General features: G+C 35.9%; 1 protein-coding gene across 2 annotated transcripts in view; it reads right to left on the bottom strand.

The window, feature by feature from the left end:
* LOC150099795 (alpha-2-macroglobulin-like protein 1) overlaps nt 1-26,859 on the bottom strand; it is a 1,007,775-nt gene that overhangs the window by 636,835 nt on the left and 344,081 nt on the right. For both annotated transcript variants that reach the window (XM_090403789.1, XM_090403790.1), the window contains exon 8: nt 18,862-18,973. In XM_090403789.1, the coding sequence (XP_090259915.1) occupies nt 18,862-18,973 (112 nt within the window). The remainder of the gene's footprint in view (nt 1-18,861; nt 18,974-26,859) is intronic.

The raw sequence follows: 26,859 nt of genomic DNA, 5'->3' as shown, positions 1-26,859 counted from the left end.
TAATGAGGTGCCAAAGCAGGATATACTCATCACTGGAGGAGACAGGAATGCACAGATTGGCAAAAATAACACAGGATGGGAAAAGGTTATGGGAAAATTTGGATATGGAGAAACAAATGAACATGGAGAGATGCTTCTGGAATTTGCCACGGATAACAACCTGATGATTTGCAATACCAAATTCCAACAAAAAGATTGTCGTAAATGGACGTGGCACTCCTTCGATGGCAAACACAGGAATATGATCGGCCTGATATTAATAAACCAGAAATGGAGAACCTCAGTTCAACAGTGCAGATCATTCCAAGAAGCTGATATTGATTCAGACCACAGCTTAGTAATTGCAAATATAAAACTAAAACTGAAACAAAGTACAAAGGGAAGTTCCAGAAAGCTAGAGACATCTCAAAACTAAATGAAGACAAGCTAAAAACAGCATATCAGAACATATTAGAAACTAAGCTTAAGATCCCAAATGAAAAACAAAATATAAATACAAGAGCAGAACGACTGACTACAGTGCTAAAAAAAGCAGTAGAGGAAGTAATTCCTGAAAGAGAAAAGATAAACAAGAAATGGATAACTCAGGAAACCCTAAAATTGGTACAAGAGAAAAGAGAACTGAAACTTAAAAGAGATAATTCAGAGGCAGCAGATGAGTTATACCGTCAAAAATGCAATGAAGTACAGAAAGCAGCAAGATCTGATAAAGCCAAATGGTTTTATCAGATGTAAAGATAAAACCATTTGGCTTTATCAGTGCAAAGACATTGAACAGTACTATGGAGAACACAAAACTAGAGAGGTCTACAAACTTATAAGAAATGTCAACAGGAAGTGGCAAACAAGATCAGTAGCAGTCAAAGATGAAAATGGTAAAGTATTGATGAACAAGACAGAAATCATACACAGATGGACAAGATATTGCAGTGAACTATATAAAAATCAACTAAATGATACTGCAACAAGTAATCAAAGAACTAAAAGCAGTCTCTCCACCAGCAGAGCTCTTTGAAAATGACATCTTGGAAGAGGAGGTGAATAAGGCTATAAAAAATCTCAAGAACAACAAGAGTCCTGGAAATGCTAACATAATAGATGAGATGCTAAAATATAGGGGAGAATCAGTTGTAAAAGAAATACATAAGCTATGTAATGAAATATGGAGATCAGGGTATGTACCCAAAGAGTGGAAAAAATCGGTCTTGATAAGAAAGACAGTATGCACCAATTTAGAATGCACCAATTACAGAACTATTGCATTAATGAGTCATCTTGGCAAAGTGCCGATGAAAATACCAACAGAACGCTGAAGGGTCATATGGAGGCATATCTTCCTGATGAGCAAGCTGGATTACGACAAGATCGAAGTACAGTGCAACAATACTCACACTAAGACTAATAGCAGAGAAAGCTCGAAGAAAGAACAAAAAGATATATTGCTGTTTTGTGTACTTCCAAAAAGCATTTGATAATATTGACCAAAATATAACATGGGCTGTCTTGGAATCCTATGGTGTGGACAATAAATTGATCTGCCTGCTGAAAGATAAAAACAGCCAAGCACAAGCAAATATCAGAATAGCAGGTGAGATTGGTTTGCCACTAGTCAAGACATAAGACAAGGGGACCTAATATCACCAATCATCTTCATCACACATCTGGGAAAAACACTAGATAGGATTAATGAAGAAGGTGGAGGCATTTCAATAAATGGCATGACTACTTCTGCTTTGCAGATGACATCATCCTGATTGAAGAAAATGCAGCAAGGCTGGAACAGACATTGCAAAAACACTATACACAGAAGGAAAAAGATATGGACTAAATGTCAACTTTGAAAAAACTAAAACAATGATATTCGGACAACAGGAGTTACGATAGATTGATTTCAACTGGAAAATGTGGAACACTTCACATATCTTGGACCCCAAAAAAGAGATAAAAATTAGAATAGCCAAAGCAACAACTATTTTAAAAGCCATGGACAAAATATGGAAGAGGGAAGCTATAAAGATGCAAACTAAACTGTGCATTATAGAAACCTGCATCTTCAGCAGCATGCTCTATGGATGCGAGGCCTGGGTACTCCTGAGAGAATCTGAAAGGAGGATATTGGCATTTGAGAGGAAGTGCTATAGAAAGATCTTGAGAATAAGCTGGATACAGAAAGTGAACAATGAGGAAATCTACAGGCGAATATAACCAAAAGAAATCCTGATCCAGAAAATAATCAAAAGGAAACTACGTCTATTTGGCCATATATGTAGAATGAATGATGAGAGAAAATTAAAAATGTTGCTGCTTGGAATGATTGAAGGAAAGAACAAAACAGGAAGACCAAACAGAGAATGAGGCAATGACATCGTCAAATGGTGCAGAAACTGAATACACAAACATCTTGCACAAAATAGAATGCAATGGAAGAATCGTATCATTTAATATCACATATTAAATGTGATATAATATCACACACAGACACCTACGGGCATTGGACCCATGGTTGTTGATGATGATGTTGACCAGCCAATTCCTCTCACACTGCACCTTTTCTTTCTTTATCATGTGTGCCACTTTCCTAGCCTGCACTTTATACTGTTCATGGATCCGATCACCACCAATTGTCTTGTACCTCCTCCATAGCCTTTTCTTTTCCAACACAGATTGCTTGATTTCACTGTTCATCCATTTCACTCCTACTCTATCTACTCACTTAATCCTTGGTATGCTGTTATACATTGCTTGTGTCAGATACTGCCTTATGAATTTCCATGCACTGTCAACATCTTTTCTGCACAGCTCATCTACCCAACATAATGATGCTAAATTACCATAGAGCTTTCCAATAATCACTTATACTCCCACATATATCTATTTTTGGCAATAACATTTTCTTGTTTCACCACTTCCCAAATGAGTACCTCATGATCTCTCTCACCAACTGGTGGCAGTGTTAATACCTTACTAACAACATCTTGAAGTTATCACCAAATTCAAAACATTAAAGACTAGTTACTTCAGTCAAATGTTGCTTAAGATATTTATCTCTCAGAAATTCAACAAACTCACTCTCATTCCGATACACTATCTCCTCTTTCCATTGTATATTTCAAGATCACGTTCTTTTTACATACCCAACCAATTTGCCTAAACATTTCACAATCACCATTCTCTATATCCTGGATTATAAGAGCATCCTATAAGATTTACTAGCCTGTTAATTTCAACTTCATGCCATACAGTTTCAAAATCTGTGTATGTACTATCAACTTCCACACTTTGTGGACACAATTCCTCCACAATCATTAACAGCATCCCCCCCCCCTCCTTTTTTCACCTTCCTATCCTACTGGAAAATTATATATCCTTCCATTTCCATTCGCAACATCGCATCCTCCTCAGACAACAAACTTGCTCATACTAATTATCTTTTGACATGCTGACTCAATCAATGCAACAAACTCACCTCTTTTATTTCAAATACTCCTTACATTTATGTACAAATACAATCCCTGTGTCTTTAAGGCCATTCTACCAGCACCAATATTATTATAGTTGCTATACCACTCCTCTCTCTTCAGATTGACCACTTCCATTTCCCTGATCCTGACCAATTTCCGTTCGTACCTGTCTCATCCTCACCTTTATGCATTCCATCATCTTGTGCTACTGCAACCACATCTTCAACCATGTAACCATCTTCCTCCTGTTATACAATCCGTTTAGCTGTCTATCCTGCTTCCTGCTTCTGTGCCTTCTCAGAAAACAACACCCTTTCTAAATGCTCAATACCAAACCATTCAAATGCAATCTGTCAACTTTAAACCATTCCAACTTTCCTTCAAATTCACTCCATAGATTTACAAACCGAATCCTCTTTGCTTCACATAACTCAGCCATCTTACTATTCATTATCTCTGCTTTCTTTCTCACTTCATCTTTTTATCTATCTTCAATCTATTTGTCTATGTTCCACTGGTTCTCTTTTAAATAAAGGACTGCCTCATCTCTAACTGATACAATATCAAAACAAAAAAAAAATCTATAAAATAATTAATAATTATGGCCTTCATCCTAATCCTCCTCAAGACACAGTTCCTAGAATTTCCATTCCATATGTAAAGGGAGTGTCAGAATAAAGAATAAGGCTTCTTTACCAAATTGATCTACAAGTTTCTTTCCATCCATTCCAAAAATGAAATTCTTTCCTAGACTCTCCAAAACACAAATATCCTCCTCACCCTGGAGTTTACAGACTTCTGTGCTCATGCGGCCTTTGTTATTATGGGCAGATTGGTCGATCAACTCAGAATCATCTAATGGCTTGATAATGGATAGGAAATCTAGCCAAAAATTCTACTTGAATTAAACAATTTTTTTCCTTTTGTGAGCATCAATCCATTACTATATTTTTTATCATTATGCTGACTGCTTACATCTCATTATTTAGTTCCATTAGAATCAGCTATTATTAGATGTAAGTATATCTCAAGTGAATATGCTTAAGGAGAAATATGATAGTGTATTAAAAGCATGAGGGACAAAAATCACCTTTCTTAATGAATTCTTAAACTTGTAGAAGGAGCATACATAATAATAATAATAATAACAAATCAATAATGTCTCTGTATAAGGCTTTGATTAGGCCATCTGGACTACAGCAAGCAGATGTGGTCAATATCTGGGGAATAGGAAAAAACACCAAAAAGTATGCATATAGTGACTAGGAGAGGTGTAAAGTTGACTTTGTATAGCAAACTCATAGGGACTACAGAACCATTAGCAGCTAAAGATACCTGCCTTTAATAAACCCATGCTCTCCTCTGAACTGAATACAGCCAATTATAGACCAATCTATATCTCTGAATTAAGACCTGTTTCCACCTTGTATAATGGAATTATCTTGCCCTCCCTCCTTCCACTCATTACAAATTGTGATTTTAGATTCAAGTTGAACGACCAGGTTAGGGGCACTGCTAGTTTTTCTCTCTCTCTCACTCATATTCCTTTTAAAGCACTCATGCTCATATCCCATCCAAATCTCACTGCTGTGTTTGAATCTAACTGAAAAGAATTATGAAAACAGAGGAAAACGCATGGAAAAAAAAACTTTATTAATGTGGAATTTTTGCCTAAATATCATAGGCATCATCAGTTCAAGATCACAGAATGCCAATTAAACAATAACAGACAATTCTAAAAAGCACCTCAGTAGCTAATGTAAGATAACTAAAAAAAGTCAATAATTTCCTAACTTAATTTTTTTAAAAATATATAAGTATACAAGAAAAATAAAGTTAGGAAAGATAAGTAGATTTGAAAGATACTATCTCCTGCAAGGAGGATAGACAGACTATTGGATCTGTTTAAGTTAGGAAAATGAAGTAAAGTTTCAGACATTTCTTTATAAAAACGTTCTATGAGGAAACAACATTTATGAAGGACTTTTCATAAAAGTCATTTTTTTCTTCATAAAATAATTCATGAGTTCCAGTGAAGTCTAGGTTTAGTGTCAACAGCATTCTCCACAAGTCCAGACTATTCAGACTCAGCTAATGGTATTTAATATAAGACGTGTTCTTCTAGATGAATAAAAGCAGATCTTCCTGTCTGTCTGAAATAAGATAATCCACAAGAGCAAGGAATATGGTAGATGCCTGGATAACTGAGAAATGGAAGCTTGTCCTCAGGAAAAGCAAGAAAGATGGAGATTTTTCTAATGGGGAAAAGGCGATAAAAATAACAGTGGTTTTTAAACTTTCAACATGCATTCATTAATGCCATGCACATAAGCAATAGGAATGTGAGTTATTTCTTCTGTATTGAAGAGGTAGAGCTACCATAACTGTTAAAAGCTTTTTTTTTCTTTCTTTCTTTTGATGCAAGAATCATTGTGTTATAATTATGCAAGTTCTAGCATAAGTAGTAGTGTTATGAAAATTGGTTTAATTCATTACAAAAATTATATTCACAAATCCTAAGCTCTCATTTTTTTTTTATTTTTTGCATTTTCTCTAATTTTCTTTGCATTTCTGCTCTACCAAAAAAAAAAAAAAAAAAAAAAATTAGATGGTTAGCATTAAGTGTATGTGTTTATTATTAGATATCAATTAATGCACTTTCACAAACATCTGTAGTTTGCACCATTTCAGCCTTTTTCACACATAACATACTCAGTTTTTCACACATAACATACTCAGTGCTAATTTTTAGTGGAACCTGTGGCAAGTAATTAAATAATAAAGTAACACATAAAAACCACAATGAAATCTTTAATTAGTAAAAGGACATTTATTTCATACTAAAATTAATAGTACACCTTCAGTGTCTGTAACAGTAATAGGAATGGAATACTGGCAAACGTTTGGTGGATCACCTATTAAAATACAATTGTTACCATGTGCTAGGAAATAATAGAAATAACAAATTTAATCTATTAAGATAAATGATTTTTTACATAAGATAAAAGTCTCCCAGATCTTTGAGAGAGAGATATATAGTCATTTCTATTTAAATTCGGTCGGTGTAAGATAGTTTCACAACTTTCTTTGAATAAGTGTTCATATTTTAATCTGCATCTATGGAGGAGAACTGCTTTATCCCACTGGACACTATGAGTAGAGTCAAAATCTGTGCTGCACCAGACCGGACTTCAGAGGTTTGTTATAATCAATATAATATTGATGTTCTTTTATTCTTTTTTCCAAAGAACAGCCGGTTTGTCCAAAATAAGAGACATCGCATTCGCAAGGTATTAGGTAAACGCCAGCCAAAGATAGAGAAGACAGTTTATCCTTTGTAGAAGGTAATAAAGAAGAAATTTTGTTGATAGGAATATATGTTGGAATCAGTTGATACTTTTTCAGAATTCTACCTATAGGTTCTGAGATTCCTGGAATGTACGGAATAGGAACTCTGCAGACTGTTGAAGAAACTGTAGGTGTTGGAACATAAGAGTCAAGTATCTGTTGGATTTGATTGGAGTTGTAATAATTTAATTCCATTAACTTTTTAATGATGGAAAGTTCTTGTTGTAAGATTATTGGGGAAGAGCAAACTTTATGTGCTCTATGAATTAGAGATTTAAGAATACCAAATTTTTGACTTTTTGTGAATGTATCTGCCAGTAAAAGTGGGTTTTCGAAAGACGCGTGTAGATAAGGTACTAGAAGATGTTCTAGTAAGGAGGATGTCCAAAAATGGTAAAGTACCGGAGTTTTCTTTTTCCATAGTGAAGTGGATGTGTGGGTGAAGGTTATTTATCCATTGCAGAAAGGTGGAAAGTTCATCCTCAGTGTGTGGCCAAATAGCAAAAACGTCATCGACATAACGGTACCAAAGAGATGGTTGGGGATGAATGGATAAGAACATAGTATCTTCGAATTGTTTCAAATAGTAGTTTGCCAAAGGTGGAGACAGAGGGCTACCCATGGTAGTACCTTCAATTTGTATGTAGATTTTGTTTTTCCAACTGAAATAACCTGAGTGGATGACGTATTCACATATCTTTGCGATATCTGGAGGGTAACATTCATATAATGAATTGACTGTGTCGGTTAATGGAATATTGGTGAACAGAGAAATTATGTCAAAACTGACTAATATTTCAGAATCTGTAATTTTTATATCCTTGATTTTTTCATGAAAATCTGTTGAGTTTTTTATATAAGATCTGGAATGACTAGTGAGAGCACTTAAAGAATGTGATAATACTTTTGTAATCCGATAAGTTGGAGAGTCAATGCAATTTACGATAGGTCATACAGGACAGCCTTCTTTATGGATTTTTGGGAGTCCATAAAGACAAGGAGTTCTTCCAAAGTAGGTGCGTATTTTATCCACTAGTTCGGATCTCAACTTATAACCTCATCAAGTAATTTATTTAGCTGTTTAATTTGTGAATTAGTAGGATTATGTGTGATCTCTTGGTAGGTCGTGGTGTCTTCTAATAGGCTGGATACTTTTGTCTCATAGTCAGTCTTATTCATAATTACAATAGCTTTTCCTTTATTGGCCTTAGAAATGGATATTGTATTATCTTTTCTTAAAGAAGCTGTCCAGTGGGATAAAGAAGTTCTCCTCCATAGATGCAGATTCAAATATGAACGCTTATTCAAAGAAAGTTGTGAAACTATCTTACACCGACCAAATTTAAACAGAAATGATTGTATGTCTCTCTCTCAAAGATCTGGGTGACTTTTTATCTTATGTAAAAAACCATTTATCTTAACAGATTAAATTTGTTATTTCTATTATTTCCTAGCACGCGGTAACAATTGTATTTTAATAGGTGATCCACCAAATGTTTGCCTGTATTCCATTCCTATTACTGTTACAGACACTGAAGATGTACTATTAATTTTAGTAAGAAATACTTGTCCTTTTACTAATTAAAGATTTCACTGTGGTTTTTACGTGTTGCTTTATTATTTAAATACTCAGTGCCGCATTTCATTCTTGCGAGAGAATTTCATTGTCATGAGTGGAGTAGCCATTCTACTCTATTCCTTTGACAATTTAATTATAATGATTTCTCAGTTATCCAATCCTCAAATAACTAAATCCTTACTTAACTGACCATTTAATAGGTTAGCAAGCCATCTGACTCTTGGCAACATGTTAACTCTAAAGTCATTGATTATGCCCTCAGTTGACTGGCCAGCAAATCTATTTCTCAGCATAATACATAACTGAGAATGTTCTGATTATCTGTACTTTTGCTTCAATAACACTGCTCGATTTGCTACTTTGATTTTCATAATAAAAATAATAGTAGCCTACACACCCACCTCAACAGCTGACAAAGAAGAAACAGAAAATTTCTATGAACACCTACGAGAAACATTACTGAAAACAACAACATACACAATAGTGTGTGGAGTTTCAATGCAAAGATTGGTACAGGATTTATTGAAGAAAAATACATTGTACCGTGGGGGAAAGGGGAAAGAAATGAACGAGGTGAACTCCTGGCAGAATTTGTAGAAGTAGAAAGGCTGTACATTATGAATAGTTTCTTTAAAAAGAGAACTGGAAAAAGATGGACTTGGCAATCTCCAAATGGAGAGACAAGAAATGAAATTGATTTCATCCTAACAGATTGCAAAAGAATAATAAAAAATGTCGAAGTCATTGGGAAAACTTACTGCGACATTCATTCAGACCACCGTCCAATAAGAACCACTCTCAAAACACATAAAAAAAATGAAGAACGCATACGAGCACAGTCCAACCATAAAAAACGCTCAAAACAGATAAACCCAGAAGAATTTAGAAAAAAGGTGGAAGAAACCGACTGGAAATTAAAAAATGACATCGACGAAGATTTAACAAACTTTAATAATAAATTAATGAACTGCAAAGAAAGAAAGAACCTCGTATAAACTTCCTCCCAAGACCAGGAAACGCCTATCAGCAAAATCAATAGAACTATTGAAGAAAAGAAGAATACTGAAAGATACAGGAAAAGATCGTCTAGAATATAAAATTATTTGTAAACAACTGAGGCAGAATATCAAAGACGATTATAACATATACAGAACAACAAAATTGGCAGAAGCAGCTTGGCTCCACAGTAGCCTAAAAAAAGTAGAAAAAGAAATAAATCTAAAGCAACCACTACCATCAGCCTTCATAGAAAATCAAGGAAACAGACACACAAACAGAGGTGAAATGGAAAAAATAGTAAAATCATTTTATGAGAACCTTTGCTCATCTAAACAAGTAATCATAGCTCCAGTACCAGACGAAAATTTGGAAAATCTGGAAATACAATCTGTCTTACCTGAAGAAATAAAAATGGCTATCCACCATATGAAAAATGACCGATCACCAGGAATTGACGGTATAAAATCTGATGAATTAAAAATGGGTGGACAAATACTCTATAAAGCTCTAGCAGAAAGGTTTACCCGATATATACAATTAAGGAAAGTACCTACTCAATGAAAACATCAAAGACCATAATTCTGCATAAAAAAGGTAATAAAGAAGACATCAGTAACTACAGACCTATCTGCTATTAGCACACACACATAAAATATTCGCCAGAATCATCCTAAACCGAATACAAAACCTCCATCAATGAAAATAGCTGCAAAGAACAGGCTGGTTTTAAAAAAGGCTTTTCAACAATAGATCACATTCAAACTATTACTCAGCTAACAGAAAGATGCAGAGAATACCAGATTCCACTTTGTCTTCTTTTTATAGATTTTAAAAAGGCATTTGACACTGGTGAGCATAACACAGTATTCCAAGCTTTAATAAAACAAAGCTTAGAAAAAGCATACATCCAACTCATAAAAGATATTTACAAAGAAAGCACAACAAATATCACCCTTTTCAATCACCCGATTAAAATTAACTTAAGTAGAGGAGTATGTCAGGGTGATGTCTTATCACCTAATCTCTTCACATCTACCTGGACAGCATCATTAGAAAAATTGACATGAAAGATGGAATAAACATTCATGGTGAAATATTAAATATCCTATTATTTGCCGATGATGTGGTATTAATATCTCACTCACCCAAACTCCTAGAATCAATGCTGAATAACATAAGCCAAAACTGCCAAAAAATTGGATTGGAAATACATCCTGACAAAACAAGATGGATGAAAAACAAATACTGTAAAGATCATACAATCACTCTAGAATCTCACACCATCGAAAAAGTTGAAGAATACATCTACCTCGGCCAGTCCATAAAAATGAATAATGATATATCAAATGAAATAGCAAGGAGAAAAAGAGCTGCTTGGATAGCCTTCAACAAAATAAAATCAACAATTACCAACCAAAACATAGATATAGACATAACAGCCCATCTTTTCAATAGTCACATCTTACCAGCATTAACTTATGGCAGTGAAACATGGAACACAACTTTAAAAGAAGAACAAAGCTTAATAATAACTCAACGTGCAATAGAAAGAAGAATATGCAATATGAACAAAATAGACCACGTAAGACACACAGAAATCAGGAAGAGGTTTGGACTCACAGATATAATAAAAACAATCTACAATAGCAAAAGAAGATGGGAAGGACATCTCGCCAGAATGAGAGACAACAGATGGAAATCAGAGTTACAAACTGGTATCCGAGAGATACCAAAAGGAAACCTGGAAGACGAGCCTTAGGGTGGGAAGACCCAATGATTAAGAAAGTTGGAAGAAAACAGAGAAGAAAAGCCCAAGACAGGAATAGCTGGACTCTTTACGACCTGCAGTCATGGAGAAATCCTGACTGAAACCACAGGTCCATCAAGGTAATCAAGGTCATATATTTATATTTCATTATTTATTTATTAGATTACAAATTATGCATCACATTAGGAGTTCATATTATAAACATTCCAAAAAAATAGCAGATTGCTTTCTAATTGAGAAATGTATTGCATTTCATGTTACCTAATGTTGACAAATGTTTGCTCAGAGAGTTACTACAGTCATGAATAAATTGATGCAGCTGACCTGGAGATGTTGGTGCATCATTTTAGAAAATTTCACTTATTATTTTAATAATTATTTCCTCAGGCATCTCCAGAGAGTAAGGGACTCATCATGGGAGGCCTGTACTATACTAACCATTGGAAAATATCATAAAACGGATTTAACTTACATACATGGTTATTAGTTTTATTATTATTTAGGCCTCCAAGGAGTCGAAAGATTCATCGTAGGAGATCCTTCCTAGGAAACACAAGTCTATCAAGACTCATCGTGGGAGCTCCCGACTAGGAAACACAAAGTTTATCATACCACTCCTTAAACTCATTGACCGTTCTCGCTCTCACCACTCTATCAGGTAATCCATTCCACGGTTCAACCACCCTCCATGCAAAGAAACCACCCCTCACCATCTTGCTCACAGTTTCCTTTTGTAATTTCCAGGGAGGGCCCCTTTTCATCACTCCTTCTTGCTGTTCAACCAAGTAAAAGAACTCCCTAGTGTCAACCCTGTAACCACCTCTCAACAGTTTAAAAGTCTCAATCATATCACCTCTCCTTCTTCTATCCACCAAACTCTGCAGTCCACATTCACTCAGCTGATCCTCATAACTAACATTGTATAGTCCTGAAACTGTCTTTGTTATCTGCCTTTGTACTCTTTCCACAGTTAATTCATCCCTTTGAAATCCTGGGGACCAAATCTGAGAACAATACTCCATGTGTGGTCTGATCAGGGTCTTATACAACAGAATGATAACTCTTTTATCTCTGCAGATCAGCGTCCTTCTCATTATTGAAGCAATCCTCTGTGTTACCTTCACCACCTTTGCAGTATGTCCCCTCAATTTCAGGTTTCTATCAATCATCAACCGCAGATCTCTTGTTTCCCCTAATTCTTCCAGTATAGCAGCTCCAATAGAGTATGCAGTGTCCTATCGATGTGCCCCAAAGCTCAAAAATCACATCTTGCTGAATTAAACCAAGATCCCCCATTCATTTGCCCATCTGTCTAGCTAACACAAATTCTACTGCAGGACTACCACATCTGCACTATTACTTATAACCCTTCCCAGCTTCACATCATCCGCAAACAACTGAATATTCTCCTACAATCCACTGACAATTTCATTGATATAAAGGTTAAACAATATAGGTCCCGGTACTGAGCCCTGTGGGACCACACTTGTAACCCTCTGCCTCCTTGAAACTGCCTCACCATACACAAATCTCTGATAACTATCATACAGCCAATCCTGAATCCAGTTGACCAACCTGACATCCAAACCCATGTGCTGCAACTTAAATATCAGCTTATCATGTGGAACCCTGTCAAATGCTTTCACAAAATCCAAGAAAATGGCAGTATATGCCTTTGCCTCATCTAATGCTCTTGTAACTTTATTATAAAAAGCTAGCATATTACTAAAACAAGAGCACCTCTTCACAAATCCATGTTGACTCTCACAGATAACATTACCCTCATCTGCCCAATGTTGTATATGGTCCTTAACTAATTTCTCCAAGATCTTAACAACTACTAATGACACACAAACTGGGCTATAATTAGACATGTCCAGTCTGCTACCGCCCTTATGCAATGGCACTATCTTACCTTCCTTCCATTCTCTGAGCACCTTACCCATAGCCAGACTTTCATTGAAAAGCCAGGTAAAAGGAGTTGTCAGTTCTTTAGCACATTCTCTCAAAACTCTTGGTGAAATATCATCCAGTTCTACAGCTTAACTGACAACCAGAGTACTCAGTATTTGAAACACGCTCTCCTCCTCCACCTCTAAACCTCGACCTGCCCTATCCCTCTAGTATTAAAATTTACTCCTCCAGGATGAAATTCTCCAGTGAAGTGTTCATTGAACAATTTCACTATGTTCTCTGGATCAGTCACTCGTCCTATTTTTATCCCACAATGTCATTCATCCACAATCATTTCTCCTCCTACTGGCCACATAACTAAAAAATTCCATAGGATTTTCTTTGGATCTTAGGGGCAATCTCTTCTCATATTCCAATTTCGCCTTCCTTACCATACTAGTCAATCTCCTGGCTTGTATCTCATATTCTTCATGCATCTACTCTTCACCTGTCTCTTTATATCTCTTACATAGCCTCTTTTTCACATGCAGTTCTTGTTTAATATTGTTTGTCATCCACTTTACACTAAATTGTGTCCTCTTCTTCACTTGTGGAATACAGCTTACTATTGCTGCTAACAAATATTCCTTTACAATTTCCCAAGCACTAATGATATCCCGGCCTTCCAATTCCTCCCTCCATGAAACTTCCCCATATTTAATCACGTGCCTTATAATTCCACATACATTCCCGTCTCTTTGATACTCCTGCATGTCTATTCATCTTCCAAGTCAAAACCATATGGTCACTCTCTGCAACTGGTGGCAGAGATGCCATCTCAGTTGGAGAGAGTGACCATAACCTAACTCTTCTGATGCTATGACCAAATCCAAAACTCTTGAACCTCTTGTTCCTTCTATTACATGTTGCCTAAGACATTTGTCCCTCAAGAATTCTAGAAATTCCATTTCCTTATTGCTACATGCATCTTCCTCTCCCCAGTTTATACTGCTGTAGTTAAAATCTCTGATAACAATCATTCTTCTTGCACTTGCTAAGCTCAACTGTCTAAACATCTCCTGGTCCCCACCCTCTGTGCTTCTTGGTTTGTAGCAACAGTCCACCAAATATCCCATCTTGCCTATCTCTACCTCACATCATATGTTTTGAAAATCATTAGTGTCATTGCCTCCCAAACTTCCACTCTTAGAGGACATAAGTCGTCATTTATCATAAGCAGTACTCTGCCACCACACTTTCCCTTCCTATCCTGCCGAAAAATGCTGTACCCTGCTACTTCTATTCCTGTTATTATATCCTCTTCTGTCAACCACGTCTCAGTGATTCCAATAATCTTTGGCCAGGCTGGTGCTATCAGTGCTACTAATTCCTCTCCTTTATTCCGGATACTCCTGGCATTAGTATAAAGCATAAAAATGCCACTGTTTCTGTACCCAGCATTATCCCCTCTAGACTCCACTGGGCTCAGCGTTACCTGATGTCATCCTACTTCTCCCAAGTACCCTTCCCCACAAGAGGCCACCCCTGCTACCATCCACCTTGGGCATTCTAGTTTCCCTGCATTGACACACTGACTCATTCAGAACAACAATCTCTCCAGATGCCTATGTCCTTCCTCGTTCAAATGCATACGGTCTCTCTCTCATACAATTCCTCTCTGTCCTCAAACGCCCTCCAAGCATCCATACTAACTATTATTCACAATGTCTGTTGTACTTCTTGAACTCATTCACTGACAAACCATTCACAACCACCCGAGCAAACCATTAGTCAACCTCCAAGCAAAAAATCGAGTCCTATACTGTTTCTAATTGCATAATTTCCAAGGATGACTCATTGTTTTCTCACTTCCTGACATGTATTGAAAAAGTTTTCTGTCAGTCCTATAAAACTCCTTTAATTACTTATGTGTTTCTATCATATCCCCTCTTTTTTTTATTATCAACTAACTTTTGTAACTTGCAGTTTTCTTTTTTACTGATTTTTTAACATTTTTTCACCTCTCTTTCACACCATTGTTCTCTTTCGAATGTGCACTCATTTTTCCTGGGCCATTTTCACTACTAAAACTTTCTGTCATCAATTTCATATTAGCATTCATCAAATCCTCGTTCAGGTCACACTTCACACACACCCTCCTTCCATCTGCCCTAAACATCCACAAATCATTTATCTAATCGAAAGAATACATATAACATACCTCACACTTAATGAAATGACTGAAGTCTAAGTTAAAGTCATGGAATGACAAAGCCAGCACCATGTTTCCTGTGCCAGTTACTACTCTAAGGTCTAATAATAACGCGTTCGTAATTAAGTTTCGGCAAAATATCCTAGACACTAATAACACTAGTAGCATACAACTTTTATAGCAGCTCTTACTCAAACAAATACTCATATACAATCAATTATTTCAAGAAAACTCATCTCAATCCGGAGCTCTTCTTACACAAATCCGCCACACTTGCCTCACGAGCGCCCTCTCCCAATGCTATCAACACCAAACATAGAGTTCATTGGGACAAGACGAGAGTCCTTCATAAAAGTTGTTTCCTCATAGAATGTCTTTATAAAGAAACCTGTGAAACTTTACTTCATTGTCCTAATGTAAACAGATCTAATGGTCTATGTCTAGCCAATTTGTGGGAGATAGTGATACTTTTTAAATCTGCTGATCTTTCCAAACTTTTTTTTTTGTCTATGTATACATTTATATACATATATATATATTTTTAGTAAGTTAGGAAATTATTGCTCTTTTTTTTATTTATATTACATTAGCTACTCAGATGGTACTTTTCAGAGTTGTTTGATATTGTTTTAGGATTTTAGAATTGTCTTAGGCAAAAATTCTGGTTGGCCAAGTGGTTAACATATTCGCTCTCCAGCCAAAAGGCTGCAGGTTTGAATCCTGACATGGGCATTGACGTTTGTGATTGTCTGTAAAAATACTAGTGGTGGTAATGGATGGTAGAATGCGTTGGTGTAGTTGCGGTTCATCGAAGTTGGTGGATACAGAGTTGTAGAGTAGGTGCCCTGCCTCGATGAGTCTTTGGATTCCCTGGAGGTGCCAAGTAATAATAATAATAAAGTGTTTTACATGTTTTCCTCTGTTTTTATAATTCTTTTCATTATGCCAACTCACAATATTTGATTATTGCATCGAACTATTGCAATATCTTTAATACCTTTGCCTTACCTTACTAAAGTAATTACACGACTCAGCTATTTTCTGTGCATTCATCACTATCCTATCATCTGAATTCACTAAAATATCTCTCAATGATCATTCTTTCTTTTACTTGCCACATATTTACACTACTTATGTACCAGTATTTCTCCCATTTAAATCCCCTTTGATTTATTCTCAAAATGTGGAGATGCAGTCAGTTAGTTTTCTTTGACCACTTCCAATGCACTGCTAATTCCTGTGTCATTCAGCTTCTCACACTAAACCAAAGCTAGCTTCAAGATGCCTTCCAAATTTATTATATTCACCTGCCTTATAGTTCTAGTTCCACATACAGTATATCATTATAACTTTCATATAACATATAACTTTCAGCAACTGGAGGCATAACAGCACATCATTTACATTCTCAGATGCTATTATCAGATCTAATACCCTGAGTCTTTTCCATCATATGTTGCTTACGAAAGCTTGTCTCTCATTACTTTTATCTTTGTGCATGCTTTCTCCTGCTCACTTTATATCCTCTTAGTTGAAATTACATATAATGATAGCCCTCTGGTATCATATGAGGTTAATCTACTTATCCAGTTCACAGTCCTCTTCAGATGCCCATAGACCATAACAGCACCTAGTCCTTTATCTGTTGTTTGTTCTTTTCACAAGGAACATAAAATTACATTAAATATCATAAGGTCCTTTGTAAACAGACTTAATTTCTACATAAAAGCCATTTCCTTAAGGGGTAATTATACAAAGAGAGTTGTAAAGCATTACTATATCGTCCCAATCACGGCAGATCTCATAATTTATGGTTATCTCCTTTGGAAGATACTGTGCTTCTTGAATTCTAGTAGCAAGGCTTATACGTTGGTTAGACATAACTGGTAATTAGTTTACGGAATTAACAACGTAAATGAAGTATATTAATTAAAGGTAACTTTAATGAATCACTTCTATATTTCGGCAACGTCACGTTGCCATCTTCGGGAACATAAAGATATGGTATGTGCACTCAGGAACTAACACAAAGCAAATGAGGAAGAGAGCAAGAAATTAATATTGTTCCTAAAGTCCTAATGGTGCCCTCTTGTGGGATAATTTGGTAGTCTTGGCAGTTGGGCTGAAGTTCTCATAATGAAAGTCTCCCAAATTTGGGGCAGTTTCATGCACCCAAATTTGTTGAGGTTAGGACTGTTTTTTAGAGCTGCTGTAGATTCTTTGAATAATCTTTCGTATTTAAACTTGCTGCGGTGAATTATTTTTGTTTTCTTCCAACGAATTTTATGGTGGGTATCTAAGACATGGTCTGCCAGCCCAGAGCGGCTGTACTGGTGAAAACGGATGTAGTCTTGGTGTTCTGAAATCCTAATATTTGTTGTTCTGCCTGTTTGGCCAAAGTAGGACAATTTGCAGCTGCAAGGGACCTGGTATACACCAGGTAGGTCTAGGGGAAGTGGTTGGTCTTTGGTAGAGCGGATAAGGGATGCCAACTTTTTATATGGTCTGTAACAGGGAGTAAGGTCATATTTTTTGAGGATATTGGTTATTTTCTCAGAGGTGCCCTGGATGTAGGGGATGGTGATAGACTTGGTGTAATCTTTATTGTGGAGGGGGGGGTCGTGGTTTACAGGTTTTAGTATTTTTTGGATTTTTTTGGAGTTATAGCCATTGGCCAAGAAAGTGTTGAGGATGTGGTTTAGTTCAATAGTCCGTTCCAATCCGTTTTCACCAGTACAGCCGCTCTGGGCTGGCAGACCATGTCTTAGATACCCACCATAAAATTCGTTGGAAGAAAACAAAAATAATTCATCGCAGCAAGTTTAAATACGAAAGATTATTCAAAGAATCTTCAGCAGCTCTAAAAAAGTCCTAACCTCAACAAATTTGGGTGCATGAAACTGCCCCAAATTTGGGAGACTTTCATTATGAGAACTTCAGCTCAACTGCCAAGACTACCAAATTAGCCCGCAAGACGGCACCATTAGGACTTTAGGATCAATATTAGTTTCTTGCTCTCTTCCTCATTTGCTTTGTGTTAGTTCCTGAGTGCACATACCATATCTTTATGTTCCCGAAGATGGCAACGTGACGTTGCCGAAATATAGAAGTGATTCATTAAAGTTACCTTTAATTAATATACTTCATTTACGTTGTTAATTCCGTAAACTAATTACCAGTTGTGCTTCTTGAAGTTGCCCACTGCAATTGATTTTTTTTTTAAATTTTTATTTTGTTAGGACTTTAGTACAATATACCATGCTACTTTACGTTAACTTTTCATTTTCCCATTATGTTTGCTTATGCATATATTCCAATTTATTCACATTTATAATGATGATATCCTTGATACTTGAATGCAAATTTTTAAACAATTTCTCACAAAGTTATACACTATTTATTCTTTTCATAAAAATATCCACTTACATTTCTGTTCATAATAAACCACCTAGCTCCTTAAATGCCAAAAAAAGTGAAACATACTTTTAGGAATTGAAAAGTTCATGCTGCTATAAGTCACTTTACTTAAAATGGCTAAATCAATAACTCTTAACCTGAAAAAGTTGAAATATGTTTCTAAATAAACTGAAATAGTATTTACCAGTACTGCAACTTCAACAGATGGCAGATCTTTATGTTTTTTCTCCCACTGGTACTTTTGATAAGTCATATGTGCTTTTAACATACCATCAAGCATTTTCCCATAGGTATATCTAAAATAAATAAAATTGGTGTTGATTCATAAAAGAAGATGAGATGAAAACATTTTATTCCTCCATATAAAATTGCTTTCTATAAATAATGTGTCAGTTTAATTCATAAATGTAAATATATTATTATTAACACCAGACCTCCATGGAATCAAAGACGCTCATTATGGGAGGTACACACTGTTATACACAAAGTCCATCAAACCATGCTTTAAACTTGTTCAATGTATCTGAATTCACCATAATGTCAGGATGTATTCCACTCATCAATCACTCTCCATGCAAAGAATCTGCTCCTTGTGCCCCTGCTCACACCCTCCTTAAACAGGTTCCAGGAATGTACCCTTGCTCTACTCTCTTCTCCCATTCTATGAAAAAAATTTGTTCCACATTAACTTGGTAATAACCCTTTACAGCTTAAATGTCTCAATCATATCCCCTCTCTACCTCCTATTCACAAAGCTTCTCTGTACTCCCCCAATCTGTCTTCATATCCCACATCCCAAAGCCTAGTTAACATCTTAGTCAGTCTTCTCTAGATAATCCATATAAGGACTGTTATATATAATGGAACCAGAACTTCTTTATATTTGCACATTAAGGTTCTCCACATCATTGCCATAATCTGATGTGATGACTTCATAACTTGTGCAATGTAACCTCTGAACTTCAGATCCTTGCCCACCACCACCACCACCACTCCAAGGTCTCTTGTCTCCTTAACTTCCTCCAAAATTTCCACACCAAGAGTATATCTAAATCCGTATATATATAAATCTAAGATTTTTCAATCTTTTAAGGGAATAACTGGAAACTGAATTCCCTGTCATTAGTGGAATCCCTATCAATCATTTTTCTACCAATAATTAGTATTAGTAGATGCACTGGTGATAAGAGCATATAAGAGACAATTGTGCCATCTCGTTATTTTAAACCCAAAGTGATATCCAGCTGTGTGAAACAGCGTAGGCTCTACAATTCATTTTTCTGTCTTGCATTTAAAAAAAGAAAAAAGTTAGCAGGAGAAAAAACAAATAAAAGGAAATCCTTATTGCTTGCACTAAAATTGATTAAACTCAAAACCAGTTGAAAAAATAAAGCCCTAGAAGAAGCTTAATTCTAACTTCATAACTAGAATCAAACGACATATTACAGTTTTTCTTCTGCTAAAGCAGCATCATAGAAATTACCATGAGGCTACAGAGGCATCTTCCTAGAAACCTCTTACTGAAAACTATTTTCTGCTGCCTTGAGATTCATCCTTAAACAGATACAGTGATCATAGCTGTTTTCACATAGTCATCCTTTGCCTGTAGCATCAAAAAAATAAAAAATAAAATAAAATAAAACTACATCTCTTCACATTTTAAAATGACTAGTTTTTATTTTTTCTGAGAAAGAATATTTTGTTTGCATTCCTAAGTTCTTATTCAGAACTATCAGGAATTAAACAGCACTGGATGCAGTTTAATTTAGGTTTGTATGGCATTGTGGAAATGACATTTCCATCCATAGTTATCTGATAGGTATCAGATAACCAATCCTGAATCCAGTTCACTAACCTAACATCTAAACCTATGTGCTAGAACCAAAGAAAGATGTGCTGAAAGTTTTTCTACTTGGTTATACTATACATTAAAGATGCCAAAAAATTATATTCTTGGTTTAATCCTTTATTTGACTGCAGAACACACACTATTTAATCAATAAGATATTATGTTAGGGTTAGGGACCACAAGATGGCAACACTTTTTTTGACATGCACTCTACACTGAAAGATGTTTAAAATTAGTGATAGTCTTGGGCCAGCTTGCCCTGATTGGCTAACAGTGGAGACTGACTGCCTTTCAGGCTCCAAAAGTCTGAAAGGGCTAAAACAGCCTTGCCTACTCTCCATGGAGAAAAACGCCATTAGTAGATTTTTTAAAATTATTATTATTATGATTCAGCCTCCATGGAGTCACAAAACTCAACTGTGTGAGGCTCATCCTACAAAACACAAAGTCTATCATATCACTCCTTGAATTCACTGACCTTGCATTTAAAAAAAGAAAAAAGTTAGCAGGAGAAAAAACAAATAAAAGGAAGTACTCTCACCACTCTATCAGACAATGCATTCCACAGCTCATCCACCCTTCATGCAAAGAAGCTACTCCTCACCCTCTTGCTCACAACTTCCTTTTGGAAATGCCAGGGATGGCCCCTTGTCTTCACTCCTTCCCCCTGTTCTACTAAACAAAAGAACTCACCAGTGTTTTTTCATTTAGTAGAACAGGGGGAAGTTCTACTAAACGTCTACTGCAGTCCACATTCCTCAGCATCATCTGCAAAAAACTGAATATCCCCCTGTAATCCACTGACAATTCCATTCATATAAAGGCTAAACAATACAGGTCCCAGTGGGACTGCACTTATAACCTTCTGCCTCCTTGATACTGCTCCCTTATACACGACTGTCTGATACCTATCAGATAATCAATCCTGAATCCAGTTTACTAGCCTAACATCTAAACCTATGTGCTAGAACTTAAATATCACTTTATCATGTGGTACCCTGTTAACTGCCTTTGTAAAATACAAACAAATGGTAGAATATGCCTTTCCCTCATCAACTGCTCTTGTTTATAAAAGGTAATCATAATACTACTAAAGCAAGAGCGCCTTAACAAATCCATGTTGACTCTCACAGATAACATTATCCCCATCTGCCCAATGTTGTAAATGATCCCTCACTAATTTCTCCAAGATCTTAACAACTACTGATGAAATACAAACTTGTCTATAATTTCAGTATGTATTGTTATTATGACAATCATTATTATTATAATGATTGTCATAATGGGACAAGTAAAAGTTTTTGCACTTTGTAATGAAAAGATCAAATCTATATACACCTTCAAGAGATAGAACTGCAAGAAATTGATGAGGCTGGATATTTGGGAGTGACAGTGGGCAGCAATATGATTTGGATAGTTTGGAGGACTGGGCTAAGGAGAATGGATGTCAATTTAATGTGGAAAAATATAAGGTTATGCATTTTGGGGTGAAAAGATTAGCAGCAGTATACCACACTGGTGGAACTGTACTCCAGGAGATTGACGAGGGCAGGGATTTGGGAGTGTTGGTTGATAGGGAGTTGAAGTTTAGGGGGCACATTGCAAAAGTGGCTAAATCAGCTCATCAAATCACTTGGTTACTGAAGAATACTTCGACAAGCAGAGACAAGAAAGTTATTGTTCTTCTGTATCGAGCCTTGATAAGACCCCCATCTTGACTACTGTGCCCAAAATTTGGGTGACAGGGTTTCTTCTTGATGGGGAGGAGGTGGAGAGGATCCAGAGACGAGTGACCAAGATGATAGCAGGTCTATGGAATGAACCTTATGAGAACAGGTTGAAGATTTGTGGGTTGCAGAAATTGGTTGATAGGCGGATATGATTGAGACATTCAAATTACTGAAGGGTTTCTATAAGATTAATTCAGAGGATATTTTTGAGAACAGGACTGGTGATGGGAGGACTAGGGACCATCCATGGAAACTGGGCAAGAGTGTGGTTAGCAAGGGTGTTAGAGCTAGGTTTTTTACTTGGAGAGTGGTGAATGAGTGGAATAAGCTGCCAGAGTCTATTGTGGGTGCTATGACTGTGAATGAGTTCAAGGCAAAGTATGATAGATACTGTGTGAATGTTGAATAGTTGTTCTTGACATGATGTTAGGGCCTCCCTCGATGAGTCTAAGGACTCCTTGGAGTTGCCCGTAATAATAATAATAATAATAATAATAATAATAACAATAATAATATATTATCTCATTGTAGAGGCTTCTGTGAAGATAGCACATTTTTAGAACTTTTTTTTTTCTGTATAAAACCACAAACAAATATACTAAATAGAAACTACGTTTTTATTTTGACTAGTTTCATGAAATACTTTGTTTCACTTTCAGGAAATAACATGAATAAACTAAAAACTAGAAAGTAAGTAATGACAGCATAGCTAGTGAAAAACATTTGAAACCATTTAAACAATGGAAAGCATGCATTCCCTATTATGCTGGCTGCTTATTCATGGATTGCCATATATTACTGGTATACATAGCGTATGTTGTGATGGATTAAGGAAGACCAGATTTGATGCAGAAGAACAAAAAACCAAGAATACAAAGGAGCAGTGATTCTTCCATATATAGAATCAATCACAGATAAAATAACAAGATTGCATCGCCAACAAAACTTAAGTCGCCTTCTACCCAATCAACAAAATCTCTGAACACCTGAAACCCCCAGATCTGCCACTCAAAAAATCAAGTGTTTACAAGATCAGTTGTAATTATAGTCTACACTACATAGAACAGACTGCAATATCTGGTGAGATATGCCATTTGGAACACTTCAAGGACATTGAGAATGAATAAAAGCACAAATCAGAGCTGGCAGCACATGCAATGGAAACAAAACATCAAACAGAATGGCAACGAATTGAAATGCTCCACACTGATAGCCATTTTTAATCAAAAATTTAAAGACTCAGCTGAAATGATGAAGCATCTTCTACAACAGGCATGGGCAACCTTTCCTAGTTTGGGGACCAAATTATCATTCTGTCTCTGAGTGAAGGGTCGAACCAAATTATTAAATAAAACAAATTAATATTAAATAAATTAAAACAAGTTGCTACTTCGTATTTCATTTATTTATAATATAATGCTTTGGTATAAAGCTCTACATAAATTTTATAATATAATGAACGACATAACAATTTAATGTGAAGATTGGGCTTGTACTTCAACTACGAGACTATCAATATTGACGTTAATATTACTTAAGAATAATTGCATAGAATTTTCAAGGTTTTCGTCCATTGTTCGTGTCCGAATTTTTGATTTATTGTATTTCATCCTTGGAAAAAACTGTTCACACATATGTGCTACCGAAAAGACAAATGATTTTTTTTGAAAAGGCGCGTAAATTTGTATATTTTTCTTCCACCAAATAAAATTTATAAAAATCCGTCAAAGTAATGTTGTTAAATTGTGATTTTAGCACTAAATCTGCCTGAAGCTCAATAAGTTCCATCTGTAAGTTTTCTGGGACATTATTTACATCAGCATCCATCGGACGAACAAATATAGCGAATGTGAAGTCTCTGTTTTTGAAGTCTGCAAAACTTGTATCAAATTGCTCTATTATTGCCTTCAGGTCATCTCCATGACAATTATAAGGGATATTTTATGAGTTGCTAGAGTAGGAAAATGATAACAATTTTTAGCTCTTATCTCACTTTCCAACAATCTTAGTTTATTACAAAAAGCTTTGACATGTCCATGCAGTTCATGAACCAATTGTTCTTGTTTTTGCAATTTAAGATGATTCAGTTTGTTTAGGTATTCAGTGACATCTACAAGGAATGCTAAATCACATACCCACTCATCATCTTTTACTTGGTTAATTGCGTTTCCTTTTATGTCCATAAAATCTGCAATGTCTTGTCTCAGATCATAAAATCGTTTTAACATGTTACTTTTACTCAACCACCTCACTTCACAATAATAATACACATCTTCATAATCCGAAAATAGGTCTGCCAAATACTCCTTAAATTGGCGGTGATTAAGTGCACATGACTTAATAAAGTTAATACTGGCTACTACAACTTCCATAACATTTGTGAATTTAATCGATTTTGCACACAGATTTTGTTGGTGGATAATGCAGTGAAAATTTGTTAGATTTTCCGGATGGATCTGTAGTTTTATTGCTCTTTCATGAATTATTCCAACATATCCCTTCTGTGCACCAACCATTACAGGGGCTCCATCAGTGCATATGCCAGATAGTGAACTCCATTTAAGCCCAAATCTCTCAAAGACTGTGTTGACTGTTTCAAATACAGTCATACCCCGACTTATGCGAATCCAGAGTTACGCGGTTTCTTATATGTACGTATTCCCGTTCTGCTTCACGCCTCACCACTAGTCGTATCTTTCAGGTGCCGGCCACTTTCACCAGTGTCACACATGCTGTGAACAAGCACTGACATGTTTCGCAGTCTCCATTCATACGCGATTTTCATAGTCTACAAACCTTGAGATTGTTTAATGTTATGTTCTTGATAAAAATTTTATCACATAAAAAAATAATAATGTCATCCAAAAGAAGCAAATCTGACTCTTCTACAGCTAGCAAGAAAAGAAAAACACTGACTTTGGAAACAAAACTCAACATTATTAAGGATTTTGAAGGTGGAATGAAAATTTGTGAGCTAGCAAAAGAAGTTCGATCTACAGGAATCCACAGTAAGAATAATCATAAAAGAAAGGTTTACAGATTTTGGAGGACGTAGATTCTAACGAGGAACGAATTGCAGCCACAAGGCAAGGAATAAAAAAAATTATTAGCTTGCTATGAAGAAATTTTGCGTGACAAGAAAAAGACATCATGCTGTCAAACGAATCTATTAGATTTTATGAAACCATCGACATCGAAATAACTTTCTTTTTTTTATGTACAAAAAATTACAATTATGATTATATTTCTTAAAAAATATAGGTGTTTTTGTAAACCTTCAGTCCCAATTGTATGTTTGTATATATAAATTACATGCAAAACTATACCCCGAGTTATGCAAATTCGACTTAAGCGCTTTTTGTTGGTCCCACCTACCACGTAACTTCGGGGTTTTACTGTATATCTTCGTCGGTAGTTGTTCCTTTTAACTGCCGAAGCGCCAATAATTCTTCTGTGATGTTGAAATCCGCATCAACTCCTCGAATAAATATTGCTAGTTGTGCTGTATCGGAGGCATCGGTGCTGTCATCCAAAGCAATTGAAAATGCTTACAATCTAGCAATCTTCTCTTTTAAACTTTTTTTGATATCATCAGCCATAATTTCTATCTGTCGGACAACAGTACGTCTGCTCGACAAACGAATATTCTCGAAGTCTTTTTTCTTTTCAGGACATATTATACTTGCAACATCTAGCAGACTTTCTTTGATAAATTTTCCTTCACCAAATGACTTAGAATGCTTATCGATTTTTTTGCTTACCACAAAGCTGGCTTTGACAATGCTGTGGTGCTGCATTCTTTGCTTGTTGAACATTTGCTGCTGGATATCCAAGTTCTTCTTCAACTTCTGTATTTCATATTTTCATAGTTGTCCATCAATTTTTGGGTGATCCACATGTCTCGAAGTAAAGTGTCTCTTCAAGTTGTATTCTTTGTTGACCGATACGGATTCATTGCACAGCAAACATACAGGCAAACCTTTATTCAGAATAAAATAATAATCCTCTGTCCAGTTGTTTTGAATTTGACGATTCTCTGCATCTACTTTTCTTTTTTTTGCAATAACTCTTGACATTGTCCCAAATTTATAAGCGATATTCAGAACTGTCAAACAAAACTGTCTTCTACACCACAGGCACTGAACAGAACACATCAATGCAAGCACTGAACAAAGCGCAACACCAATGCAAGTACCGAACTGACATGTTGTAACACGTTCACACACGCTGCTAGTCAAAGTGAGAAAGAGACCTTGGTTGGAAAAAACAAAGTGTGTTTTGCACAAGTCATATGATGTCAGCTTAATGTGAGTTAGTAGAACATACCATGTTTTCTCTCACCATGAATCAGACAAACTTCACTGAAATAGATTAGGGCCAGATCTGGCCCACGGGTTGCCCATATGTGCTCTACAATGTAACAAAAATCAAGGGATGATTTTTACATCAAGTCTGGTCTTCCTTAATCTATCACAACATAGTTTCTATTTGTCATCTTTGTTTGTGGTTTTTATACTGAAAAAATAGTTCTAAAAACAGGAATATTATACTTGACAGGAAATAATATTCCTGCTTTAATGCTTTACTCAAGCATAAGCAAGAA

The sequence above is a fragment of the Typopeltis vanoorti genome, chromosome 14 (assembly GCF_054136105.1).
Source record: "Typopeltis vanoorti isolate ZY-2024b chromosome 14, IOZ_Tvanoo_1.0, whole genome shotgun sequence".
Taxonomy (NCBI): domain Eukaryota; kingdom Metazoa; phylum Arthropoda; class Arachnida; order Uropygi; family Thelyphonidae; genus Typopeltis; species Typopeltis vanoorti.
This window is presented reverse-complemented; position numbering and strand designations above follow the sequence as displayed.